The sequence below is a fragment of the Sinocyclocheilus grahami genome, unplaced genomic scaffold (genome assembly GCF_001515645.1).
Source record: "Sinocyclocheilus grahami isolate Dianchi unplaced genomic scaffold, SAMN03320097.WGS_v1.1 scaffold1323.1, whole genome shotgun sequence".
NCBI classification, from domain to species: domain Eukaryota; kingdom Metazoa; phylum Chordata; class Actinopteri; order Cypriniformes; family Cyprinidae; genus Sinocyclocheilus; species Sinocyclocheilus grahami.
In genome coordinates, this window is record NW_015506502.1 from 436,342 (window position 1) to 462,838 (window position 26,497).

A 26,497-nucleotide genomic window follows, 5' to 3' on the forward strand; every position below is an offset into this window, starting at 1 on the left:
GACTAAAAGGAGTAGTTGCTTCCACTGTTAGAAGGAAAAAATTCAAGTGATTGCGCCGGTGCCGCATGCGTTAAGCTTTGCTACCCTGACAATGCAGCCTGTTCATTATCATAATAAAATACAGCCAGTCAAACATATGGAAAAAAAAAACACACTGTCCAATTTAAATATGTAGTCAAATCTGTGCCATTAAGTGTTATCACCGTACCGCCACGATGTTATGTAAAACATTTTGTTTTACGTGGATATTGTAATGCGAGTGAAGTAGGCTACATAATAAATAATAATTTGCCATTCAAATACATCGTGAATACGGAAACATTTGATTTTGTGTTGAATGAGAGACCCAACGTTGGTTTCAGTTTTGTTTTAGCCTAAATTAATTTGTTTTGGCTTGTCGTTTATATTGCTATAGCTTCTTATATTTTTAATTCTTGTTCTTTTCTAAATAGCCTACTGTTAATTGAAAGGCTTTGTTGTGGAGTGAGGGGAACTAAAATAGCTATTTTGCGTCGGCATTAGGCCTATTTCTGAATGAAATAATAAAATGCGACTTATACGGGACTCTCTAAAACTTTTTTTTTTTATACGCGTAGCGTATTTTAACCATGCAGCAAATCTTTTTTAATATTTTGATAAATTACTGAAAAATAAATGACCTTTTAAACCGTTTAACTGATTGTATTAATCGGTCAAAATTCTATACGGTCGGTTAACGGTTAAACGGTTAAAATGAACATCCCCAGTTGATTTTCCAAAATGGGTTCTGATGTTTATCTTTGTAAAGCTGCTTTGACACAGTATTCTATAAAGCGCTATTCTATAAGGTGGCTTGACTTGTCTTGACATGACCTATGTGGCCAGCAAATGCATTGTCTGGAGGGTGCAGCCTTCAAAATGAGACACAGACAATATCTGTAAGCAGTACGTAAGTTCTAGATCTCTGTCTCTTGCCCTGTAGATAGGAGGCACTACCTCCCCACGTCCCCTCTAAGAGATTATGGCAGTGCAGGCACAGGTAACAGAAGACGGTCTAGATCTGTCGCTGTGCGTTTCACAGACTCCGCTCAAGCTGAAGAGCAGGTATGACTGTGCATCCAGAGACCCAGATTTGTCTGAATTGCAGGATAAGGTTTGTGCAACACTGGATATCCAGCAAGGTGGCATGTTATTCAACAACATTGTTTAATATATTATATGGTGTAGTCATGCTTATTTTTAAAAAAAAAACATGTAAATACGGATTCAAACTCATTTTATTTATTTTTTTGAATTGCATATACTTTTTGATGTATGCAAACAAAAGATAAGACTATTCATAAAAAAAAAGAAAAAAAAAGAACCGGTTCTTTTGGTTGTAGAATTTTATTATTGTGATTATAACCATGGCTTCTTGGGGCTTATTGCTTTATGTCCAGCCCTAAAATGTCATGAAAATTAAGATCTTAAAACGTTACGAATATACGCAGGGGAGCGTGGGGCACACCACTTTTTGACGTTCTAAGTTTGTGTAAATCCACGTGGGGTTCAGAGTATAATTTTTTTTATCCACATTAATTTCACACTTGTCTAGTACAAATGTTCCAAAGAATGGAAGTGAAATGTGACAACATGCCCCGTTTGTGGGGTACATTGTAACATGTGAGGGGCACGTTGTAACATGACGATATGACAGCTTAAAATGTTATCTGATCTAATGAAAAAAATATACAAGACTAACTAAAATATTTTGTCAATAAAATAATTAAAATGATTAACCTTTTCAAATAAAATAGTGTTTTTTTTAAAGAATAATAATAAATAATAAAATTTTGCAGTTTGACAAGGAACACATTGCAACCATGCTTGAGACAGCCCAGGGGCCCGTTCTGCGTACGTTGCTAACTCAGTTAGCTGGATTTGATTGTTGACGATTTGGCATGATCTTGGATTATTTGGTTCTTCGAAGCTCATCCCGGAGCTACGTCCGTAAGCTTAAACCTGCTCGGGAGCAGGCTTATTTCATGTAAACAGGATTAGATCGCATCTTTTTAAGCAGAACTGATACTTAAAATCTGTCCGCTACCACCGCTACTTTATTACAAGAGTATCCTACTGATCCAGGGACAATAATTTAAAATAATAATAATTAAAAAATTAATTTAAAGATAATATAATAATGTTGTGTAGTCTTTAATACTATAGACTGTTTTACTCACTGAAAGATTTATTCGTCATAAAATTATTACTTCATAATTGTATTAGAGTCTTACACATATGCTATACAGATAATGTAGAGTCCTGCATTAATTTGTGTGGTGACATATTATGGGAGTGGCTTGATGCAGCGCAGGAGATGCAGATAACATGATCTTGACCCTTAAGAAACCTTAAATAATGCTGTCACGTAACAAATCTGTTCAAATATAAAATTAAATGAATTGCTAATTGCTACATTGAAATCAAAATGTAAAGCCTGTATAAAAATTAGAAATCGTGAATATAAATAATTGGGAATCATGTAAAAACTCATAACATTTATGTAGTTTTGTTCGCTTGGCTGTTTCCTTATAAAAGTCCAGAAATTTGTCAAGTTTTTCGTCAGGTGTCTTTTTTAATTATATAATGTCATTACTTTGCTGTCTTGCCACCAGCCAATCGTTGCATTGCTGATCGTGGTTTTGAGTATCGATACATAGCCCCTTTTAAACCAACCCATGAATGCGCAATTATCTCAGATAACTCAATCCAGCCATACTAATCATCAACAACAGGTGCGTTCGATGAACCGAATTAGCCAGATCCTGATCAGCACGATGATATCATCTTGGATGTGACATTTCATCTTGGATATGATATTGGATATCATAAGCGACATACAAAGAACGGGCCCCTGATCGCAAGACACCATTATACAGTATAGCCTAGTTCAAAACAATGTGGGCAAGTAGATGAAGAAACACATTCAGACACTTAGAAAAACAGAGATACACTCCCCTCCCTCCACACACAGCTCTCACAGAACACGAGACACACAAACGAGCCAAAATGCTTTACATTTCTTGAAATCACCAGTGTCTTGTGGTTTCTCATTAAAACTCATAAAAGTAAATAGTGTAAATTAGATTGCTATTTTCACAGAATAGCATAGTTTAATAATAGCGGGGCATCTTGTAATGCAGTGTTACAATGTTCCCCATCTGCGCAACTGGAATTTAAAACTGGTTAGTCTCTTCTGCTAGTTTGCGAAGCATTCAATGGAGATTGGAAAATAATAACAGATTTGTCTTATTTTAAATGAATACTAAAAACTGAGTTGAAAAGTTTACTTCAGCCAGAAATGTACTTTTACTATGGTAAAATAAATATTCAGCAATATCTTCAAAAGATTGTTGAATTTTGCTGCACTTTTTTTCTCTATATCGGGTTGATATGGCAACTAGTAAATGCCGTAAATTTGGTTCCCTTTCAGTTTGAATTGGGATCTCGCTTAAAGAGACCAATCCACTTCAAGTGTAAACTAAACAAGCCAATGCATATTGGCATGCGATAATTGCATCCAGCTGCCGCTGATCACAGCGTGAGCATAAAAAAGCAGCCGGTGCAATGCATACCAGCTTTTCGCTTCAGAGCCGAGCGACAACATCGTTCTGCTCCTACCAACTACTTCGTGTGTGACGAGTTTACCACGCCCTAGGGAGCTTCTTGTGTTGGCGGACGGTGCTTCAGCGGTGGTCGTTCCTATGTGTTGAGTGGGTTGCGCACTTCAGGCTGCACTACCCCCTGTTGTGCTGCAAGCGGCCATCTCCCCTGTGCGTTGATATGGCAACTAGTAAATGCCGTAAATTTGGTTCCCTTTCAGTTTGAATTGGGATCTCGCTTAAAGAGACCAATCCACTTCAAGTGTAAACTAAACAAGCCAATGCATATTGGCATGCGATAATTGCATCCAGCTGCCGCTGATCACAGCGTGAGCATAAAAAAGCAGCCGGTGCAATGCATACCAGCTTTTCGCTTCAGAGCCGAGCGACAACATCGTTCTGCTCCTACCAACTGCTTCGTGTGTGACGAGTTTACCGCGCCCTAGGGAGCTTCTTGTGTTGGCGGACGGCGCTTCAGCGGTGGTCGTTCCTATGTGTTGAGTGGGTTGCGCACTTCAGGCTGCACTACCCCCTGTTGTGCTGCAAGCGGCCATCTCCCCTGTGCGTCTCAGCACCTTAGGATGTACTCGCACTAGGCGTTTTGAATCGTGCCCGAGCGTGTTTGACCCCCAAAGCCCGGTTCGTTTGTCTAGTCTGAGCGCGGTTCGTTTAGCCATCCCTGGCCTGGTTGGAAGAGGTGGACCAGGGCACGGTTCGGTTGGGCTCGGGCGCGGTACGCATGCAGTGTGAGTGCTAACCGCGCCGGAGCACGGCTCAGATACTGTTTTGTGTGCGCTACTGTCATCATTACAACTGCAAACATATAGGCCCACTATAACTACACTAAACTTTTCAGTTCAAGGCAACCGTGCCTAGTGTGAGTACACCCTAAAAGAGCATTTTGCTGAAAGAGCTTATTTCTCTAAAAGAGCTTACACGGGTGCGTCTTTGTAAAGACGATGGATCGTCTTTTTAAAGATGCCGTTTCACCTTCAAGACGGTGGCAAGGCTTGAATCGGATCCGGCAATGTCGGCTATGCTTTCCCGGGCCGCCAAGAGGGTAGGGCTCGAGTGGAAACCTCCACTGCGTCCCGAGCCCTCGAAGTTGGACGATTGGTTTCTCTGGGTGGCTCACGCTGGTTCTCAGTGCCCTGCCTTGATGCCTTTCTTTCCGGAGGTCACCAGGTCATGGACGGCACCTTTTACTGCCGGAAACCGACCTGCTGGTTCCTCCTCCCTCACCACCCTCGACGGGGGTGCAGCAAGGGGGTAACCCATCGCTCCCCTCCCAAGCCTGTAGGCATTTGTCTGGTCTGACCGGCAGTGCTTATACGGCTTGTGGAGAAGATGCCTCCGCTTTACACGCTATGGCGTTACTGCAGGTTCATCAGGCCAAGGCACTGAAGGACCTGCACGAGGGTGGTCATGATCCGGAAGTTCTGAAAGAGCTGCGAACCGCTACTGACTTTGCGCTCCGTGCGACGAAGGTCACCGCGAGTTCTCTGGGTCGTGCAATGTCCACACTTGTGGTGCAGGAGCGCCATCTCTGGCTGTGTCTGGTTGACATGAGGGATGCCGACAAAGTTCGGTTCCTTAATGCCCCTGTGTCCCAGACGAGCCTCTTCGGTGATGCAATCAAGAGCTTTGCCCAGCAGTTCTCGGCTGCACAGAAGCAGACTGAGGCTATTTGTCACATCCTGCCCCGGCAGGCAGCTGCTGCCTCCACCCGTCCACCGGCCGCAGCGCCCCAGCCTGCTCGTCGCCGAGGGCGGCCCCATACATCCACTCCCGCTCCCGCGCTGCATCCGCAGCAGCCTCGAGTAAGCGGCGGCGTGGAGCTGGCCGTAGGCAGGCAGGCCTCCCAAACCATCCAGGCCCCCGTCAAACCTGGCGGTGAGTGGAAGAGCAAAAGGCCCCAGGACAGGTGACCCAGAGAGAGAAGAAGCTGCTCTTTGGGGGGTGGTGAATGCACCTCTCCTTCCAACGGAGGAGGGCCGGGTGGAGAATCTGGAAAACCTCGACGAGAGAGAGCGGTTTTCTCTGTCCCTGGGTCCCAGGAGGGCACGGAGAGTCGCGGACAAACCAACACCGGACCACACTCATCCTTCTCCATCGCCAGCAGGCAGCAGCAGGGGGTTTAAGAGCGTCAACAAAGGCCCTACTCACGCATCCTCTGCCAAACTGTGGAGCCAGGTAAGCATTGCACTGCACACTCAGACCCATCTTCGGTCCGCTCACAAGCTGCTCGAGTTGGGTCCCTGCGTTCCACCTCGCTGCCCCACTGCGGGTACAGCAGTGGTTCCATTGGTCCCCCTTGCATGGTATCTGGGTGCCTGGCTAGCACTACCCAGCCCGTCTCACTGGCTTCTGCGGACCATCAGCCTTGGCTATGCGATTCAGTTCGCCCGGCGTCCCCTGTGGTGGCTTCTGCCATTGTTGTGAGGAATCATTCTCAAAGTCTTGGGGTTTTGATGCCAGAATTTAGATTTTATTATTCAGAGACAATAAAACTGGGAAAGCTCTGCAGAACAATCTATAGAGTCTGTGTCTGTACTCTTTTATACAGTGCTTCCCGAAGGCGTGCCCATGTTCAATACATTTCATACATATGGTTATTGTTTATCAGCTCTTTTACCTCTTTTGGCTGTGTCTCCAGCCTGCCACCCAGAAGCAGACAGGAGGCCCCAATTTATGTTCCATAACTAAAGAGGCCCCATCATATATTTTGTCTAATGTTCAAATAGGATGTGCAGCTTCACCATATACTACAGTTTTGTAATGTCTGTATATTCCATTCTCATGCAGGCCTCTACACACAGGCAAATGCATGATTATAATAGTAGAATAGCTTGATACATAAATGGTTATATTCACATTGATTATACTTGATTAATTCATATTTTGATTAATAAAAATCTTCCACACCCCCGAGTTCAGTGGCATCCGCTTCACGACAGTGAAGGCAGCCGATGATCCTGTCTTGTGTGCGGAGATTGCAGTCCTACTGGCGAGGGATGCGATAGAGCCGGTCCCTCCAGCCGATATGAATACGGGGTTTTACAGCCCCTACTTCATTAAACCCAAGAAAGGCGGTGGGTTACGACCAATCTTGGACCTGCGTGTCTTGAACCAGGCTCTTCACCGATTACTGTTCAAGATGTTGACGAAGAAACACATCTTCGGGTGCATCCGTCCCCGAGATTGGTTTGCAGCGATCGACCTGAAGGACGTGTACTTTGATGTGTCGATCCTTCCGTGCCACAGACCATTTCTGCGGTTCGCGTTCAAGGGATGTGCATACCAGTACAAGGTCCTGCCCTTCGGGCTGTCCCTGTCTCCCTGTGTCTTCACGAAAGTCACGGAGGGGGCTCTTGTACCCCTCAGAGAGCAGGGTGTTCGCATCCATCTCGATGATTTTCATATTTTGATTAATAAAAATCTTCCACACCCCCGAGTTCAGTGGCATCCGCTTCACGACAGTGAAGGCAGCCGATGATCCTGTCTTGTGTGCGGAGATTGCAGTCCTACTGGCGAGGGATGCGATAGAGCCGGTCCCTCCAGCCGATATGAATACGGGGTTTTACAGCCCCTACTTCATTAAACCCAAGAAAGGCGGTGGGTTACGACCAATCTTGGACCTGCGTGTCTTGAACCAGGCTCTTCACCGATTACTGTTCAAGATGTTGACGAAGAAACACATCTTCGGGTGCATCCGTCCCCGAGATTGGTTTGCAGCGATCGACCTGAAGGACGTGTACTTTGATGTGTCGATCCTTCCGTGCCACAGACCATTTCTGCGGTTCGCGTTCAAGGGATGTGCATACCAGTACAAGGTCCTGCCCTTCGGGCTGTCCCTGTCTCCCTGTGTCTTCACGAAAGTCACGGAGGGGGCTCTTGTACCCCTCAGAGAGCAGGGTGTTCGCATCCATCTCGATGATTGGCTTATACTAGCACAGTCTCGGGATCAGTTGTGCGAGCAAAGGGACCTTTTGCTCCGGAACCTTAGCCAGTTGGGTCTTCAGGTCAACTAAAAAAAGAGCAAACTCTCCCCGACGCAGAGGATCTCTTTTCTCGGTATGGAGTTGGATTTGGTCGAACAGACAGCACGCCTCACAGAGGAACGTGTGCGGTCGGTGCTGAACTGCTTGAATTCATTCAAGGGCAGGACAGCGGTCCCACTGAAACTATTTCAGAGGCTCCTGGGGCATATGGCAGCTGCAGCGGCAGTTACGTAGCTGGGACTGCTTCATATGAGACTGCTTCAGCACTGGCTTCATGGCCGAGTCCCGAGGTGGGCGTGGCAGCGCGGCACTCACCGGGTCCAAGTTACACCGGCCTGTCGCCAAACCTTCACCCCGTGGTCAGACCTTACATTCCTCCAGGCAGGAATGCCCCTAGAACAGGTCTCCAGGCCTGCTGTGGTTTACACGGATGCCTCCACCATGGACTGGGGGGCCACATAAAACGGGCACACAGTGTCAGGGGTATGGACAGGCCCCCAACTGCACTGGCATATCAATTGTCTAGAGTTGTTAGCGGTGTGCCTTGCCTTGAACCGTCTCAAAGGGCGCTTATGAGGCAAGCACGTGCTGGTCCGAACAGACAACACGGCGACTGTTGCGTACATCAACCGACAAAGTGGTCTGCGCTCCCGTCGCATGTCGCAACTCGCCCGCCACCTCCTCCTTTGGAGTCGGAAGGTTCTGAGGTCACTTCGTGCCATTCACATTCCGGGTCTGCTCAACCGTACGTCCGACGAGCTGTCACGAGCTACACTCCCGGTGGAATGGAGACTCCATCCCCAAACGGTCCAGCTGATTTGGAGACGTTTCGGTGCCGCTCAGGTAGACCTGTTTGCCTCTCCAGAAACCTCTCACTGCCAGTTGTTCTACTCCCTGACCGAGGGAACACTCGGCACGGACGCACTGGCACACAGCTGGCCGCGGGGCCTGTGCAAGTATGCGTTTTCCCCCAGTGAGCCTTCTCGCACAGATGCTGTGCAAGGTCAGGGAGGACAAGGAGCAGGTCCTGCTTGTGGCGCCGTATTGGCCCACTCGTACCTGGTTCCCCGAGCTAATGTTCCTCTTGGGACCTGTCTCTGGTGTTTAAAACATTACATCAGGGCCCATTTGAGCCTTTGCAGTCAGTTGAGCTAAAGTTTCTTTCAATGAAAACTCTGCTCCCACTTGTGCTGGCCTCCATCAAGAGGGTAGGGGACCTGCACACATTTTCGGTCGATGATTCGTGCCTAGAGTTTGGGCCGGCTGACTCCCAGGTAATCCTGAGGCCCCGGCCCGGCTATGTGCCCAAGGTGAGCCTGCAAGCACTGCCCCTGGAGGAGGCAGACCCAACCCTAGCTTTGCTTTGGTCCCGTCCGAGCCTTAAGATGCTACGACACAAAGCTTTAGGACCTCAGACCAGCTCTTTGTCTGTTATGGAGGCTGGCAGAGGGGGGGAAGGCTGTCTCTAAGCAGAGGATGGCCCACTGGATTGTGGATACCATCAGGCACAGGGTGTGCCCTGCCCGCTCAGGTTGCGAGCTCACTCTACTAGGAGTGTTGCAGCCTCCTGGACGCTGGCTCGTGGTGCCTCGCTGACAGGTATTTGTAGAGCTGTGGGCTGGGCGACCCCCAACACTTTCGCTAGATTCTATAGCCTTCTTGTGGAGCCAGTATCCTCCTATGTTCTCACCTCAAATGGGTAGAGGCACTGAGAGTGTCGGCTTGCTAAAACTGCACACGAGATCCCAATTCGTCGGTCACGATGTGACATCTCCGTTCCCTCCTTCAGGGAACGAGGGTTACATATTCATAACCAAGACGTTAAGTATGTGTGGAAATATTTAAACCATGTGTGTTATAACTAACACCACGTTATTTTGTGCCCTGCGCTCCGCTATCCTCCTGAGACCCTGAAGTATTTTTTCATGCCATTACATTGTTTAGCAGTGGTTCTCAATTCCAGTTGTGGGGGCCCCCTGCTCTGCACATTTTGCATGTCTCCCTTATCTAAAGGGTTAGTTTACCCCAAAATGAAAATTCTGTCATTAATTACTCACCCTCATGTCGGTCCAAACCCGTAAGTCCTTCGTTCATCTTCGGAACACAAATTAAGATATTTTTTATTAAATGTGAGAGCTCTCAGACCCTGCATAGACAGCACATCGGTAAAACAGTCCATGTGACATCAGTGGCTCAACTCAACGAGAATACTTTTTGAGCGCAATGAAAACAAAAATAACATAATTTATTTAACAATTCTTCTCCCCCGAGTTACGTCTTCTGCCATTTTGGAGAGTACCCAAGAGCGTAATCGACATAATCATCGTTGTTTAAGATTAGGGGAAAGCGTGCGTATGCATTGTGATACTTTCTAAAATGGCGGAAAACATAACTCGGGGGAGAAGAATTGTTGAAAACATTTTTTATTTTTGTTTTCTTTGCACTCAAAAAGTATTCTCGTAGCTTTGCAAAACTGAAGTTGAGCCACTGATGTCACATTAACGGTTTTACTGATGTCCTTAATACGTTTCTGGACCTGGGAACATTACAGTTGCGTTGCTGTCTATGCAGGGTCTGAGAGCTCTCACTTTTCATCAAAAATATCTTAATTTGTGTTCCGAAGATGAACGAAGGACTTATGGGTTTGGACCGACATGAGGGTGAGTAATTAATTTTGAAATATGTTTTTTTTTAATGTTTTGAAAGATATAACAGAATAATTTGATATACCATTTTGCTTTATGCAGTATTTGTGTAAAATGGCCATAAGAGGGTTTTTCCATTGTGTACAATGTATCTATACACTGTATCTAATTTGCATATTAATGTGTTCTTGGGGCAACGTAAAAAAGAAGTTTAATAATGGGAGTAATAATTGGCAAGATTTTCATAATATCTAATATTTCACAGGAATACAGCTCTTTAGTTGAGTTCATGGATTGCTCTCCTAATGAGCTGATGATCTCAATCAGGTGTGTTAAATAAGGGAGACATGCAAAATGTGCAGAGCAGTGAGTCCCCAGGACCAGGATTGAAAACCACTGGGTTTACCTGAGAGAGGGGAAGGAGAAATCACGTTTGAAGTGGTTAGGGGCTCCCCATCAGGCTGAGAAGCAGTAAGAGCTTGTAAAAAAGAAGTTTAATAATGGGAGTAATAATTGGCAAGATTTTCATAATATCTAATATTTCACAGGAATATTGAAATATAATTTATTTTTCTTTTCATTTGTTGTGTCTTCTAAAATGCGTAATAAACATGCTTTTAGTCCTGGTGTCCTCTACAGTGGACATTAAGGGTGGAACGGTTCAACTTACTCACGGTTTGGTTTGTATCACGGTTTTAGAGTCACGGTTTCGGTATGTGCTATGTTTAGGCAAAAACTATACTGTCAAATAAAAATAAAGAAAATAAGAATAATCTATCTAACTACAAGCAACAGCACAAATAAATACAATAGGTGTAACATTGATGTCTCTCCTAATGAGCTGATGATCTCAATCAGGTGTGTTAAATAAGGGAGACATGCAAAATGTGCAGAGCAGGGGGCCCCCATGGCCTGGAATTGAGAACCGGTTTAGTGTATAAGAAAAAAAAAATAGAAAAATAAAAATTTTGAAAATTAATATTTTATTCATGTTATGAAGGACTTATATATATATATATAAATAAATACAATAGGTGTAACATTAGTTTTTAGGTACAGAAATCGAATAAAGTAATGAAATGTAAAACAGCATTGCATATTTGACTGTATAAATTAAAGATTAATCTTTATTAAAGTTACAAAAGCTATTCAATCAAGAGCAGTGAGTGATTTCTTTGTTGTTGCTGTTTGATTAATATTAAAGGGGTCATATTAAATATTTAAATGTTTCCTTTCTCTTTGGAGTGTTACAAGCTCTTGGTGCATAAAGAAGATCTGTAAAGTTGCAAAGACTAAAGTCTCAAATCCAAAGAGATACTCTTTATAAATAGGGTTGGGTATCGTTTTTTTTTTTTTTCGATACCGGTGCCAAATCGATACTTTTAAAATGGTTCCGGTGCCTGAACCGATACTTATACTTATACATATGTATATATATATGTGTGTATAAAAAAACATAAATAAATAAAAATTCCCCCAAAAATGATGGATTGGCCATTAGAATAGAAATAGAATAGAGAGTGCAAATGTTAGAGGGTCAAGTTTTTTAATTAAAAAAAAACAAGCAGATAAAATTAGAAGTAGCATTAGAATAGAGAGTGCTAGAGTTAGAGGGTCAAATTAAGATATAAGAGATGTGTTTTCAGCTGTTTCTTGAAAATATTAAGGACTCAGCTGCTTGGATTGAGCTGGGCAGGTCATTCCACCAGGAGGGAACAGTTATTGTAGAAGACTATGAAAGTTTTATCATAGGTAGAATGCAAAATTTTTTAATACAAGCATTTCAGTCAAATGTAATTTATGCAATATTTCAAACCTTTAACCCACTTGGGAAAATCAACCTATGGCAACAGTTTAAAAGTAGCCCAATTTTTTTTCCAACGGTGGAAAAAACAGTGGACTTGGCAACCCTGCATCCAACAAGAGCTACCGGAGTCAGCTTTGATTGATCACAGGTTGAGAATAAGGAGAGATGACTGACTCAACAGATTCTGAGCTCATTGACAAATATCTGATCTTATAAGATGTGCTTGCTCCGTTTACACACAGTGCGTGTGATCGCAAAATCGAAAGTGAAAGTAAACCACGCAAACACTCATTAAAAAATATTTAAATACACCGCATCCTGAGATGCACCGCTCCCTGATGCGCCAAAATTATACACAATATTAGAATGTTTAAAGGAGTGGACACGAAAATCGCAGGAGCGAAACTAGGGATGCACTGATACCACTTTTTCCAGTACTTGCCCGATACCGATACTTTTATTTTTGGTACTTGCCGATACCGAGTACCGATACCGATATTTTTATTGCATTTGTAAATTTTTTCAATATTGGGTACAGAAACCAAAAGGGTATGTATAATGTTAGTTGGTTAACTTCATTTATCAAATAGATAGTCAAACCATAATTTATTCAGACACCTTCAACATTTCCCACATTATCACAGTTTATTCGCTATAGTTTAGAAAATGGTAATAAATTATGACAAGAACTCCGAGTTAAACTGTGTCAGAACAAATTCATCTTGATAATGTTAGATAATTTTGATAGAAAGGTATGTAATAGATTACAATCAACCAAAAATTATTCAGACAGCTGTTAGTATGACAGTATTTACACAACTATGAATACTTAGTCGGGCAACCTTTAGCCTTAATGACAGCCTGTAGTCTCCTGGGCATGCTGTCACCCAGCTTCATGCAAACCTCAACTTCAGTTTTTTTTCCCAGACTCGGTCTGAATAATTTTTGGACCCAAATTTGTATCAATTTTTCTGGTAGTCCACTGTATGATTTGTCAACAGTTTACTTTATTCTGCTATCCTCACTTACATAAATGAACTATAGTGTCCTGCACCCACTAGTAAAAAAAATATCAAAAATGATATCTGGTCTCTGAATCAAGTTTGGTTTCACTGTATATCCTTCGGTTATTTTCAAACTCAATTATGCCCATTAAAATGTATTTTACAAGTTTTTGTTACTTTCACTGTTAATTTTTTTTTTGCTCTATGGTACATCATCTGTAATTTAATAGCATTAGAGCTGCTCCACTGCAGTGGCTTAGTACTGTAATCACGCGCTTTGCTGTAATAATGCAGGGAACCACTCGTTATAAATCTCCTAACTGATATTTTCAGAAATAGAAGTTGCGTTTTTTCATCTGAAACGTGCTGCGATTTATATTCCAAAGCCACTCATATAATGCAGAAACACTCAAGCAAGCAAAACACGCGCAACGCGTGCAGGTATTTGTACTGATGCAGAATAGTACAGGCTAGCGCATTTCACACAGGCTGCTAGTTTCACTTTCGCCAGAAAGTCGTGTATGCTTAAGGTTGAAAATAAATGATGTTTATAGTGAATGCCCCTATAAATAGTTTTTTTTACAATTTAGTTTTAATTCAAATGATGCGTGTGCTAAGTGAGTGAACATCAAAGATCACACAACAGAATTGCGCGCGCTCTCTCTCCCTACCGTTAAGTAACTTGTGCATTGTTTTACTTACTTGTTTTTGACATATCCGACCGAACTACAAACTTTCCAGTGATGTCTGTGAAAAAGATATATTCACTCGACAAGCTCGCGCATCTGCACCGCCGCGTGCCCAATCCACTCAGCATGCTTTGTTTATCAGCTCGCGCACACCAGCTATACAGGTGTTAATACTGAATGTTTAACATTATATTCATTGCATACATATACTTCGTAGTAGACATCCTTAACTCCTTTCTGTTGTTCTGTTGTCGTGTTTCTTTGTTTGAATATGGCGCTTATCACTTGCTGTGTGATATCGGCATTTGGTATCGGGGCATTTTAACGAGTACAGGAGACCAGTATCGGGCCCGATACCGATACCAGTATCGTATCGGTGCATCCCTAAGCGAAACGCATGTTGCGGGAGCAGGCAGCAATGGTCAGAGATTCAGCGGGAGTGGGATTAAGAAAACAGCCGAATCCCAGACATTTTTGGGCAATTAAGAAATCTCAGCCGGATGCATTTTTGTAGGTCCAAAAAGAGGACATGTCCGGGGATGAGAGAACGTATGGTCACCCTAATTTGTTGCTAATCGATGTATTCTTTTTAAAGTAGCATATAGAACATATTTTGGTAACACTTTACTTGAAGGGGTGTGCATAATCATGACATGACACCTACATAATCATGACATGACACATGTCATGAATATGAAGGTTTTTTATGCATGTTTATGACAACTGTCATTAAGTGTCATTCGCTCAGTTATGTCATTTTTAATGCAAATACGACATTATTTGACCTAACCATAGCCCATAACAAAGACATCTCAAACAATGTCGTCATTGCATGAAAAATTACATAACTGAGCGAATGACACTTAATGACAGTTGTCATAAACATGCATAAAAAAACCTTCATATTCATGACATGTGTCATGTCATAATTATGTAGGTGTCATGTCATGATTATGCACACCCCTTCAAGTAAAGTGTAACCCATATTTTCTGCCTCATTCTGTGACCAGAAGCCTCATCAGATCACAAAAAGAAGCATTTGACTGGTGTTGTGGAGTAAAAAGGTTATAATTTTCTCTTTTGTTGGACAACAGGTTTAGAAATGTGAATACAAGGGAGGTTTAGCTTTAGGCATTTTAATTTAAGCATGTTTAGCTTAGTTAACAGAAGGCTACCTGCTGCCATCAGAGCAAGTGTAATTACTGCATTCACGCGCTCCTCGGATGCTCTCATTTCCTGAGCTGTGCTTTTAAGTCGGAATGTGAAAACAACAATGACAATCTCGTTACTACAAAGATGTGTTGGATTTGTATTATTAGAGCTTTCCGACTTGAGTTCACGTGCATTTTCTCAGTCGGGAAATTATTTTTCACGTGCGGTGCCAGTGATGATGATGCTTACATCCATTTCGGAGAACCAGAAGACAAATTTCAAAATTTCAATAGATCGCTCAGGCATGGCACCGAAATGCACCGAAATCTGCGTTCGGATCCGGTTCTAGTACGTACCGGTTACATAGGTACCGGTGCCATATTGGTACCGGGTTTCAGTACCCAACCCTATTTATAAAAGTTAAGACTTGTCCACGCCCTCCTAAAACAGCTCATTTAAACACGCCCCCACATGTCTACGTCACTGTGTGGGAAGATTTGCATAACACCGCCCAAATGTTCACGCAAAGAAAGAAGGCGTAACTTTTATTCTTGCTGTAGTTTTGTTGTTGCTGCCAGTGCCATGTTGTGGAAATGCTGTGTGTTTAGTTGCGAAAAGCGAAACTACTTTGTTTGGCCTTCAAAAAGAGGATGATATCCGCTTCATCATGCCTTGAGCTGATCCGTGCTGGTCGCTGAGGAAATGCATCAACTTCGCGCTGTGGATCGCCGGATCGGCTTTCACCGTGGACGAAGCGGAGTCCAGTCCGGGGTCATCACATGTGGTTGCCGCACGCACGCTGGCCACGCTGTTCTCAAGGCTGCCGGCCTCCGCTTACTCAAGCCCGTCGTGTGTGATGCATTTTATGGAAGACTGTTTCCTGAACCTGCAGAGTAGCATACAAATGGGTCTGTGCTCAAAGGCTGTTCTATAAAGTGGGGCAGTTCCAACTTTGCAAGGACAGTCTGGCGCTTCTAACTCACAGCCTGTAAAAACATTTTTTATATTTAAAGAATTTGCCACTGATGATTCAAACAATCGAGTAGTGCTTGTTGTTTGTTGTTTCTCCGATCACAAATGCAGACATGATTTTATGTTTACGCGGCGCGATACGCAACGCGTAAAAACACAGTATAAGTCATTATAATCAGTAATTATGTCCCCACTGGATGCAACAAATGCCTCATTTGTAATGGGGTTTATTGGTTTTGTCTCACCATGCCGGGAGATGGCATCACAGTGTGTTAAGGGGCGTAACATTTCCGTCACACCCTTGAGGTATTCAGCCAATCACAAAGTACTGGATAGCTGGCCAATCAGAGCACACCTTGCTTTTCAGAACAATGAGCTTTGTAAAAATCGAGGCGTTTCAGAAAGGCGGGGCATAGAGGAGCAGCAATAATGTACATCATGTGGAAAATAATTTGTTTTTTAAACCTTAAACTGCATAAACACAGTGCAATACACCAAATACACAACATAATGTTCTTTTTAGCATCGTCATATGATCCCTTTAAGAAAGTGATGTCACTTTAAGAAAATGCACTGATCCAGTACGTTCAGATGGCTATGTCTTCTATAGGATACTCACCAAGACGGGCATTTTTACATAATATTTGTGTGAATTTGTCCATTTAAACACAATACTTAAGAGAGATCTTAATATTTGCGTGCGTTGGTTCTGAGGCACGAGTTTGCGCCCTCTGGCTCTTAAATGTTTAAACTGGCAAAGCTTAAATGAGTTTAGCTTAAACACAGATATCAACGTGTGCTGTTCAGGTCTCACCTGTGCGCGCGCGCTATCAGCACCCAGGTGATGACGGAATAAATACTGATATTCCAGCATACGGCATTCCCATTGAACAAGAGTGAATGGTTTGTCCACGCTTTTTTTTCATCGCTGTTGTTGGGAAGCCAGAATGCGCATCCATCAACAGAAACATATATTAGCCGAACCCTGTTTGTTTTACGTGCTACCCCTAGGGGACATGTATGAAATCGATGTCCTGTTTCATAACCGAAAGTCATATTTTGATTTCAAACCCCATAACATTTTCCTGAGATGTTGATTTGTGACCAGCAGTTTAAGACTTAGTCAGATTGAAATGATAATTACAAAATATGATCATATTTCCAATAAGAGTGTTACATTTGATCACTAAACTAATGTCAGCCATGTTTAAAGACCAAGGAAAGGGAGTGGTCATGGTGAAACTTCCAAACATTTGGTATCTCTGAAACGCCCTGAATGTGCTCTGTACAGGACCTTCACACTTAAAACTGTGGCATGTATGGTCTCTGAGAAATTCACTATATTATAATGTCCACTACAGAGAACAAAAGTCTATTCCTGGGTCCCAGGATGGTATAGTAAATACTAGTTGTCTATTTTACTACAGTAGTTATACTCTATATTGGTAATTGAGTGCAATTTCTTTTGAAATGTTTTATCTAGTAATTATGGATGTAAATGTCATGAAAATGTTATGAAAGATCATTAGTGAGAATATGTGGGGAACCTTTTGCACAATATATAACATTTTACTTAAAAACAAAACAGTGATAGATTATAAATATGGTTGTCGAAGTCATGTTTGTAGCTGGCCAATTAGAAATGTTTAGCATTATATGCACTGTTGTCCTGCAAGTGTGTATAATTTATTAGTAACTGTCAAGGTATAACCTTGTAACATGGTAAAATTTTTATTTTATTTTATATATAGTTTTTCTTTAATGTATTAACCATTTTATAAAAGTACTAACATGATTGAGGCTGTGCTGTGTGTATAGTTAAACCTAAAAGGCGTTGTTAGGTTCAAAGCTTAGGGCAGCTCCCATAGCTGTTTTTTTATGCTGCATAGCATCACTTTGTTACATCGGGAACTGTAGTATTAGATATCTTCTAGCACAAGAATTCGCTTATTAGAATAACATTTTAGTAAAATGTATGTATTTTATATGTAGTAACTTATATGAATGCAGTAAGACAGTCAAGGTTATGCTGTATAATGTAGTCTTGACTAAATGGGTTACGGTCATACACTTCTGCAGGATCAGTGTGAAAACGTGTTTAGTCATGACTAAATTTACAATATAACAGTCTTCTGTAAATATATATGAAGTATGAGCACACATCAGTTGAATTATATAGTTAGTGTGGCAAGTTGCTGCTGCAAACAGCTGTCATGAACATTTCGAAACTAAACCGTTTCCACTAAAATAAAGGAATCACGGTTTGCAGAGTACACAATTCATTGCTTGGTGTCTGAATATTAAAAACACCCTATTGATATAAACATTATAGCAGATATTATACAGGTTGCCACATTTCAGTGTTGTACAATATGTACCATGTTACTGGCCAGCCTAAATCTCTGCTTTAGTTCTTCAGTCACACAAGATCCATGCCATGATAACAGTGTCTGGGAGCCTGAGTGAATGTTGACTTTTTTCCACAGTCCACAAATGGCTTCATCAGAGACAATATTTTTTGACAGCTTGGCTGCTGACTTATGTCTCCATGATGACTTAATAATCACACATCACTTCTGCCTTTTTTTATTGTGTGTGTATTTTATATGTATTACAGTTCATGCTGTGATTTGTGTATGTGTACATGCATATTAGGGGTGCAACGATTACTGGCCAGCCTAAATATCTGCTTTAGTTCTTCAGTCACACAAGATCCATGCCATGATAACAGTGTCTGGGAGCCTGAGTGAATGTTGACTTTTTTCCACAGTCCACAAATGGCTTCATCAGAGACAATATTTTTTGACAGCTTGGCTGCTGATTATGTCTCCATGATGACTTAATAATCATACATCACTTCTGCCTTTTTTTATTGTGTGTGTATTTTATATGTATTACAGTTCATGCTGTGATTTGTGTATGTGTACATGCATATTAGGGGTGCAACGGTTCTCGGTAAAAAATCGAACCGTACCGTTCTCCACACACGGTTTGGCATACACTGGGACCGCGGTTCAACTTAAATCTGAATGCATCTGTAATATGGCTTGTTAGAGTTAGGCTAATGCATATTTTTGTTGATGGATACAAATTCTGGCTTCCCAATACATTACAAGAAGAACGATGAGAGAGAGAACAAATACAATACGTGGACAAACCAGTCACTCTTTAATCAATGCGAGTGCTTTATGCTGGAATAACTCATTTATGCCGTCATCACGTGTTGATAGCGCAGGTGAGACCTGAATAGCACACGTTGCTGTCTGTGTTTAAACTAAACTAATTTAAGCTTTGCCAGTTTAAATATTTAAGAGCCAGAAGACTTGAACTTGCGCGCGCAGTAAGAAGATGTGTGTGGTCGCTCATCCGAAGCACGTGAACCCGCGTCTCACAACGCGTGCAAATATTAAGCTCTCTGTGAAGTATTGTGTTTGAATGGACAAATTCTCACAAAAATGGTCAAAATGCCCGTCTTGGTGAGTATCCTGACAGCACTTTCTTAATGTTAATCAAACAGCAACAACAGGAAATCTCTCACTGCTCTTGATTGAATAACTTTTGTAAATTTAATAAGGATTAATCTTTAATGTATACAGTCAAATATGCAATGTTATTTTACATTTGGTTTATTCAATTTCTGTACCTAAAAACTATGTTAGACCTACCTAAAAAAACTGAAAAGCTCTGTTTATTTTATTTGTATGTTTTTTTTCACTGTTTATTTATTTGTGCTGTTGCTTGTAGTAAGATTATTTGTTATTTTCTTTATTTTTATTTGACAATATAGTTTTTTCCCTAAACATAGCACCCACCGAACCGTGACTGTAAAACTGTGATACAAACCGAACCGTGAGTAAGTTGAACCGTTGCACCCCTAATGTATATGTGCACATTCATATGTGTACACTAGTAACAATAGTAAACATTTTTAGTTTTCATTTTTTACTCTGTGATTTGTACTGTAGGCTTAGTTTGTAGCTTTTCAGTATTTTTTTTTCTAGTTTCATTTATTTTAGTTAAAAAAAATATGTAGATATACAATTTTAGATATAAAATACATCAATATAATTAAATATTAATATAAATCTATTAATTTGTATAGCTGCCAAATTGTGCTCAAATCGTTATATGAGATGAAGTGAATATGTTCCTACACCTTTAGCTGGTTGTTTGTAATATATATATATTTACAATAAATTATTACAGTTAAGTTTTGTTAATGTTCTGCCCAATGATGATCCTAACAAAAAATGCTATAGTGTCCTACTGTTGGACCTGCCTTGGTTACCTTATCAGGGTATACTATTTCTAAATTTGCTAATGTGGGATGTTTAGTCAAGGTGGGTTTTAAAGGTAAAACAAACTGAAATTCTCATTTGTTTCTATAGTTACTCATGATTATCAATTGTTTTTTTATATATAGTTTGTTGTATAGCTTGCTTTGCCTTTATGTGTGTATAGCCCTGTGTTTTCATTTGTATTAGTCGGTTATCATTGACACATTGTGTGAATACTCTAGCGCTCTCCTGCATGTTTGGTTTATTGTTAATAAAGATTGTTACTTTGGAAAACTCCAGTGTCTGGCTAGCATCCACATCGTTACAAAGCTAGCAGTGCCTTAGTAGCCAACCAGAGCACTAGAGCAACCTCAAAAATAATGTTCTACCAACTACTCAAAACTATTTACAAACTCCATAGCAACACTATGGCAAGCACCCACAACACCCCAGCACAAGTAAGCACCACTTATATTAAAATCTAATTCCCTGTGTTTCTCAGATTCACTCATTGCATCAGTCCCTCAGAGACCTGCAGAGTGATCAGCTTCGGACTGGGGATGACATTGATAGAGAGATCAGGAGAAGAAACAGGTACTTTAATGTTTCAACCTGTCGAAAAGCTTATTGTTTATTGCTGATAATAAATTGCTTGTATGAAACTGCACATATACACACTATGTTTTGTTCTTTCTGCCCCTCAAAAGAACTGATATAGAAACCAAGAAGACACTGGAGAATCTTGCAGGCCACATAAAGGCATCACAGAAAGAAGAACCCGTAAGTGCTGCTGATAATACAGTATATAGCTTGTTGTGTTCACTTTTATATCTTTTAGCTGATGGCTGCCTGTGACCAGTTTTCTTGCTTCCTGTAGTAATGAAATGGCTGTGCTAGGCTTAAATTAGGACCTCTCTTCTGTCTTGCTGTAAGTAGAATACAGTTTCTAAGGAGACCTGTGGTACAGAACATGATATACGGAATAACAGCACCTTGCTCCAGCTGAGCAGGGCTTAAGATTTAATGAAGGTCCAATAGCTCAACAGAGTCAGTTTTGACCTGTGCTATGTGTCTTAGGTTTCGTTACGGGTGGAGAGACGTCTACAGGAGATCGAGGATGAGATGCGCACAGGGCGGCAGGTGCTTTCTGAAAGACATCACAGAGAGAAGCCAAAAAGCATGTCTGGTGAACTGCAGGAGGTAGGGACTAATGCAAACTGCATATTGTTATTTATTTGCTAATATTTTAAAGGGGTCATGTCATTACAGATAACATTTTTCTTAAAATTCTGAGTTGAAAGTAGTTGATGTACCTTGTAATTATACTGTAACTTCAGAACTCGGGAGTCCAAAAGGTCCATTTACGTAGAACCTATCACTCTGCAAGTCTTTGCGAAGAATCTCATTGTATAAAATGAATCGCCGGCTGAAGTTTATCTAGGGACAATGATCATTGTAGTCAAACCCCCCCCCCCATTTCAGCATGAATTGTTTTGTAAACACAGCACAATGCTTTTGAAGGATGGTTTTGCGAAACCCATGTCGTAATGGAGTAAAGCACTGTTTTTCATTTCATGAGGCATTGTCAAAATACACACTGTTATTTGACATGTTATTTGAAGTTTTGATAAAAGGTTTTAGTTTAGAAAACTAAATTACGACCAATCAAAAATAAGGGAAAATCAGGTAATAAATAAATAAATATATACAAACCCGATTCCAAAAAAGTTGGGACACTGTACAAATTGTGAATAAAAACAGAATGCAATGATGTGGAAGTTTCAAATTTCAATATTTTATTCAGAATACAACATAGATGACATATCAGATGTATAATTTTAAGGGAAAAATAAGTTGATTTTAAATTTCATGGCATCAACACATCTCAACACAGTGTATATCATGTGTATGTACAGTATATACATAAACAGTGTGTATATATGTATGTGTGTGTATATATATATATATATATATATATATATATATACTTTATATGTATGCCCCACTGTATATATATATATATGTATATATATATATATATATATATACATATATAAACACAGTGTATATCATGTGTATGTACAGTATATACATAAACAGTGTGTATATATGTATGTGTGTGTATATATATATATATATATATATATATATATATACTGTTTATGTATATACATACACATATGATATGGCCTCTTGAAGATGGATTTTTGTTGCAACACTCACTTGCTGTCATTTGTCTCTGCATTTCAGCTTAATGTGTTATCAGGGGGAAATCATTGTTAAAAACAGTGATCTGACAGTAACTTTAGAGCAGGTTCATGCTGTGCTCCTACCAGCAGGGGGCAGTATCTGCCTGTGTTTGCCTTCCATTAACAATTGCCCTATTTATCTGAGAGGTGACTGATGAATGGAGCCTAATTTGCATCTTCTCTCCATTGCAGTTTGCTAATGAAAAGGCTGTGCCTTAGGCCTAGAGAAATAATGCATTTGTTGCGAAATTACGAGAAACAAACAAGACAAGCAAATCAGGACAGATAAACAAACACTTAGTCACCAAAGAGCTGTTAAGAAAAACATTGTGCTGCTCTTTTACACACCCATATAATCAAGACCTCTGTTAGAGCAGTGAATGATGTCACTGCAGCATTTTACAAAGTGATTTTAGGCTAAGGAATGCTTCCTCAAAACACATACCTAACATAAAGACTCTTGCTGCTCCCAATTCGCATACTATCCGTCCTAAATAGTATTCGAAAATAGAATTAGTATGTCCCAAATCATAGTATGTTTAAAAAAAGTATGCCAAAGATTTCCGGATGGTCTACTACTTCCAGTTAGAATTCGAAGTTCAGATCGATGCACACTCTCCCTGCGTTCCATTCGGAAGGGCTCATCCCAATGCCCTAGTCCCTTCAATGGGTTTACCCTCCGGAGTGAGAGTTTTGAAGGGTTGAAGGGGTGTAGGAGACCAAACAACTGTTTCTTGAAGTGCCCTTCTGCGCCATCATCACGTGCCCACACGGAGGCACCGTCATCATGCAAAAAATCTGTGCAAAGGATCATGGGAGCCCGAAGTGTCCATCAGTTGTACCCTTCGAAATCCTTCATTCCGAAGGGCCCTTTGAAGTGGCCAGTTTTGAGCACTTCGGTTTGGAATGACCCTTCAATATGGTGGCCATGATTGTTTTCACTCCGAAGTGCCCTTTGGAGGGCGATATATCCCATTTGGATATATAGTATAAGTAGGCGAATTGGGACGCAGCAAATGATTCAATGGCATCAGTTGCATTGTTTGTGGCTGGGCGGCACCTTTAATGTGAATTTTTTTTTTTAGTTGTACACTGACTATGATAAAATGAATCATATTAATTATGTTTCCCCTTCTATAATTATGCATCTCACTTATAGTTGTCATTCCGTTGATAAATAGCATTCCAGCTGTTTCTTACAAAAACACATTCAGCAAATTCATTTTGTGCTCCAAATGCATGCTGGAATCACACATGCTGGGTTTTCGCATTAAATGGTAATGGCATGTGGCACATGATATATGTTAGTTACCATTACAACTTAAAGGGTTTTACTTTAAAATCTGACAAAGTGAATTAAATGTACTTTAGTATAAGTTTGCCCAGTTGTTTTTCAAACTCAACTAGTACATTTCATATAAATGCAATCAGTGGTCTACTGCATACTAATAAGTGGTGCTTTTTAAGGCAAGCATGATGCAACTGCTTATACAAAGGTTTATGGCTTTGGAACAAACCCTGTGGCTTTAATTACTGACAGTCAATATACAGTATAAGCAATTTAATTTTAGTGGTGCTTACGCTTTTTGTGCTCTAGACAAGAATGAGTTTGAGATGTTTTTGCATTACTTTTCTACGCAATCAGAATTGTGATATTTAATTAATTAATTATTATTATTATTATTTTTGCTTAATGGACAATAAAACGGGTGAAAAAACACCAGTAGACTTGAGGCCGTTTCACACTGAGCGCGATATGAAAAAGCGAGGTGAATCGCAGACGAATGTTGCTTTCACACCGAGCGCGAAACAATTGATTGTCTTCTGCTAATTCACGCCTGCACGCTAGGTGGCGCCGATCAAGCCACATTAAAAAATGTATGTACGTTAATTATTGTTTTTGCTTAAAACCCACTTTAAACCATCCTCAAGTGCTTGTAATAACTTCCGATTGTGATCTATAGTTGATTTTGATTCTATAATAGGCAGACAAGCACTCTTTCCATGTTTAATAACGCCACACTGCTTATCGTCATAAACATCCTTCATTGTTATAAAAATACCATGAGCTACATACAAAACACATACAGAATATATATCGTCATAATCATGTCTGTTTGCTTTCATATTTCATGAGTACAAATATATTTCACTCCATTTATTATTTTTTTTAAATCTAGAGTTAACGTGCTCTGACTCGCACACGTGGGAGAAAACAGACACTCCAGATCACATAATTCAGTGCATAATTAATAGAAATTATATTAAGAACATGTGAGAATAAATCTGTTCTCAGATACCAAAGATAACAAGAACTTGGCATCCACTCTCTTCTCTCTCAGGATACTCTTCTTCGGTGTTTGTTTACAGGAGGAAACATGAACCATTTCTAGAGAACAGAATATAGCATTGTGGTTTTGGGTTTTGCACAAGACCTCCACTCACTACCTCTTCTATTCTATTCTATTCTATTCTTACTCTAATCTACTCTACTCTACTCTATTCTATTGCACACATTCAAAAAGGCTGTCCAATAATAAACAAAAACTTTATTTGCCTTTTATTACTGAATACATTTTACTTTTGTGTGCACATTACACTCATATTCTTTTGTAGATGCTTTCTTACTAAATTAATTTGCAAGTATATTTTCAGTATGGTGTTCAAAATGCCAGTACATTTGCAAACCTGCTGCCGATATCATTACATATGCTTGATACAAAAAGACAAATTGAGTCAATAAGTAACCACATTGCACTGGCAGAAAAACACAAGTGCTCAATTTCCTCCCAGGGTTTGAGAAAAGCCATCTATCCATCCATCTGTTATAGTGCTAGTTAGTGGAGTAGGGGAGGTTAACAGAAAGGCTGCTAATCTTTTTTTCCATGTCTGCTGTACTCTTTGTCCTCAAAGGCTTTGAGAAGACATGACGCCGAAACCCCGGAGGCTGATGAGAACTTCAGAAATAGACTGCAGAGATCAGAGAATGAGAGAAGCAAGGTGTGTGTGTGTCTTTGATATTGAGTTGACGTGCACAAATGGCATAAATATATTATTAATCTCAGTTCCTCATATGGTATTCAGATTATGTAAGCAGTGATTACATCTAATTAGGGTTCTGTAAGTTTGAAACTAAACATATACGTTTTGCACTAGAGTGTTTTCATAAAAAAAAAAAAACTTTAATGCATGTAGCATCTTAGATCCTATAACAGTGTTAGACCGTAGTAATGTACTGTTAATAAAATGCGTGTGATGAAGCAGATATGTGATTCTTCCAGGGTTTCCGCTGGGCCTTAAAAAGTCTTACATTTTACAAGAAAGTCTTAATTATGATTTCAAGAGGTCTTAAATTTGGCTACGGAAAGACCAGAATTGCGATATGGCTGAATGTGATGATTAAACTTCAAAAGGCTATAAACGAGCACTGCACGTTCAAAGTCCGCTGCTTTGTGTACAGCGTTACCGGGGAAATGGTTATATTTCTACCAAACGCTCCACCTGCTGGCAGAGAATGAATGAGCATTTCTAAACATATACGTTTTGCACTAGAGTGTTTTCATAAAAAAAAAAAAACTTTAATGCATGTAGCATCTTAGATCCTATAACAGTGTTAGACCGTAGTAATGTACTGTTAATAAAATGCGTGTGATGAAGCAGATATGTGATTCTTCCAGGGTTTCCGCGGGGCCTTAAAAAGTCTTACATTTTACAAGAAACTCTTAATTATGATTTCAAGAGGTCTTAAATTTGGCTACGGAAAGACCAGAATTGCGATATGGCTGAATGTGACGATTAAACTTCAAAAGGCTAATGTTATGATTTAATTGAATAAACATGAGCGCTGCAGGTTCAAAGTCTGGTGCTGGCTGCTTTGTGTACAGCAGTTACCGGGAAAACAGTTATATTTCTTCCAAACCCTCCACCTGCTGGCAGAGAATGAATGAGCATTTTCAATAAAACTGTTGTTTTGTTCAGAGTTCAGACCAATGCGAAAATCGACCAGTGTTTTTACCCTGCAAACACGCAGAGCTTTGAATGTGAACTGGTGGATTGATAAGAAGACAATGCATTATAAAAA

At 40.6% G+C, this 26,497-nt stretch overlaps 1 protein-coding gene across 7 annotated transcripts in view; it reads left to right on the plus strand.

Annotated features, from left to right (window-relative positions):
• LOC107569212 (centrosomal protein of 128 kDa-like) overlaps positions 1-26,497 on the plus strand; it is a 74,293-nt gene that overhangs the window by 4,082 nt on the left and 43,714 nt on the right. For all 7 annotated transcript variants that reach the window (XM_016255238.1, XM_016255236.1, XM_016255237.1 and 4 more), the window contains exons 5-9: positions 962-1,083; positions 20,670-20,761; positions 20,875-20,947; positions 21,245-21,367; positions 25,330-25,416. In XM_016255238.1, the coding sequence (XP_016110724.1) occupies positions 962-1,083; positions 20,670-20,761; positions 20,875-20,947; positions 21,245-21,367; positions 25,330-25,416 (497 nt within the window). The remainder of the gene's footprint in view (positions 1-961; positions 1,084-20,669; positions 20,762-20,874; positions 20,948-21,244; positions 21,368-25,329; positions 25,417-26,497) is intronic.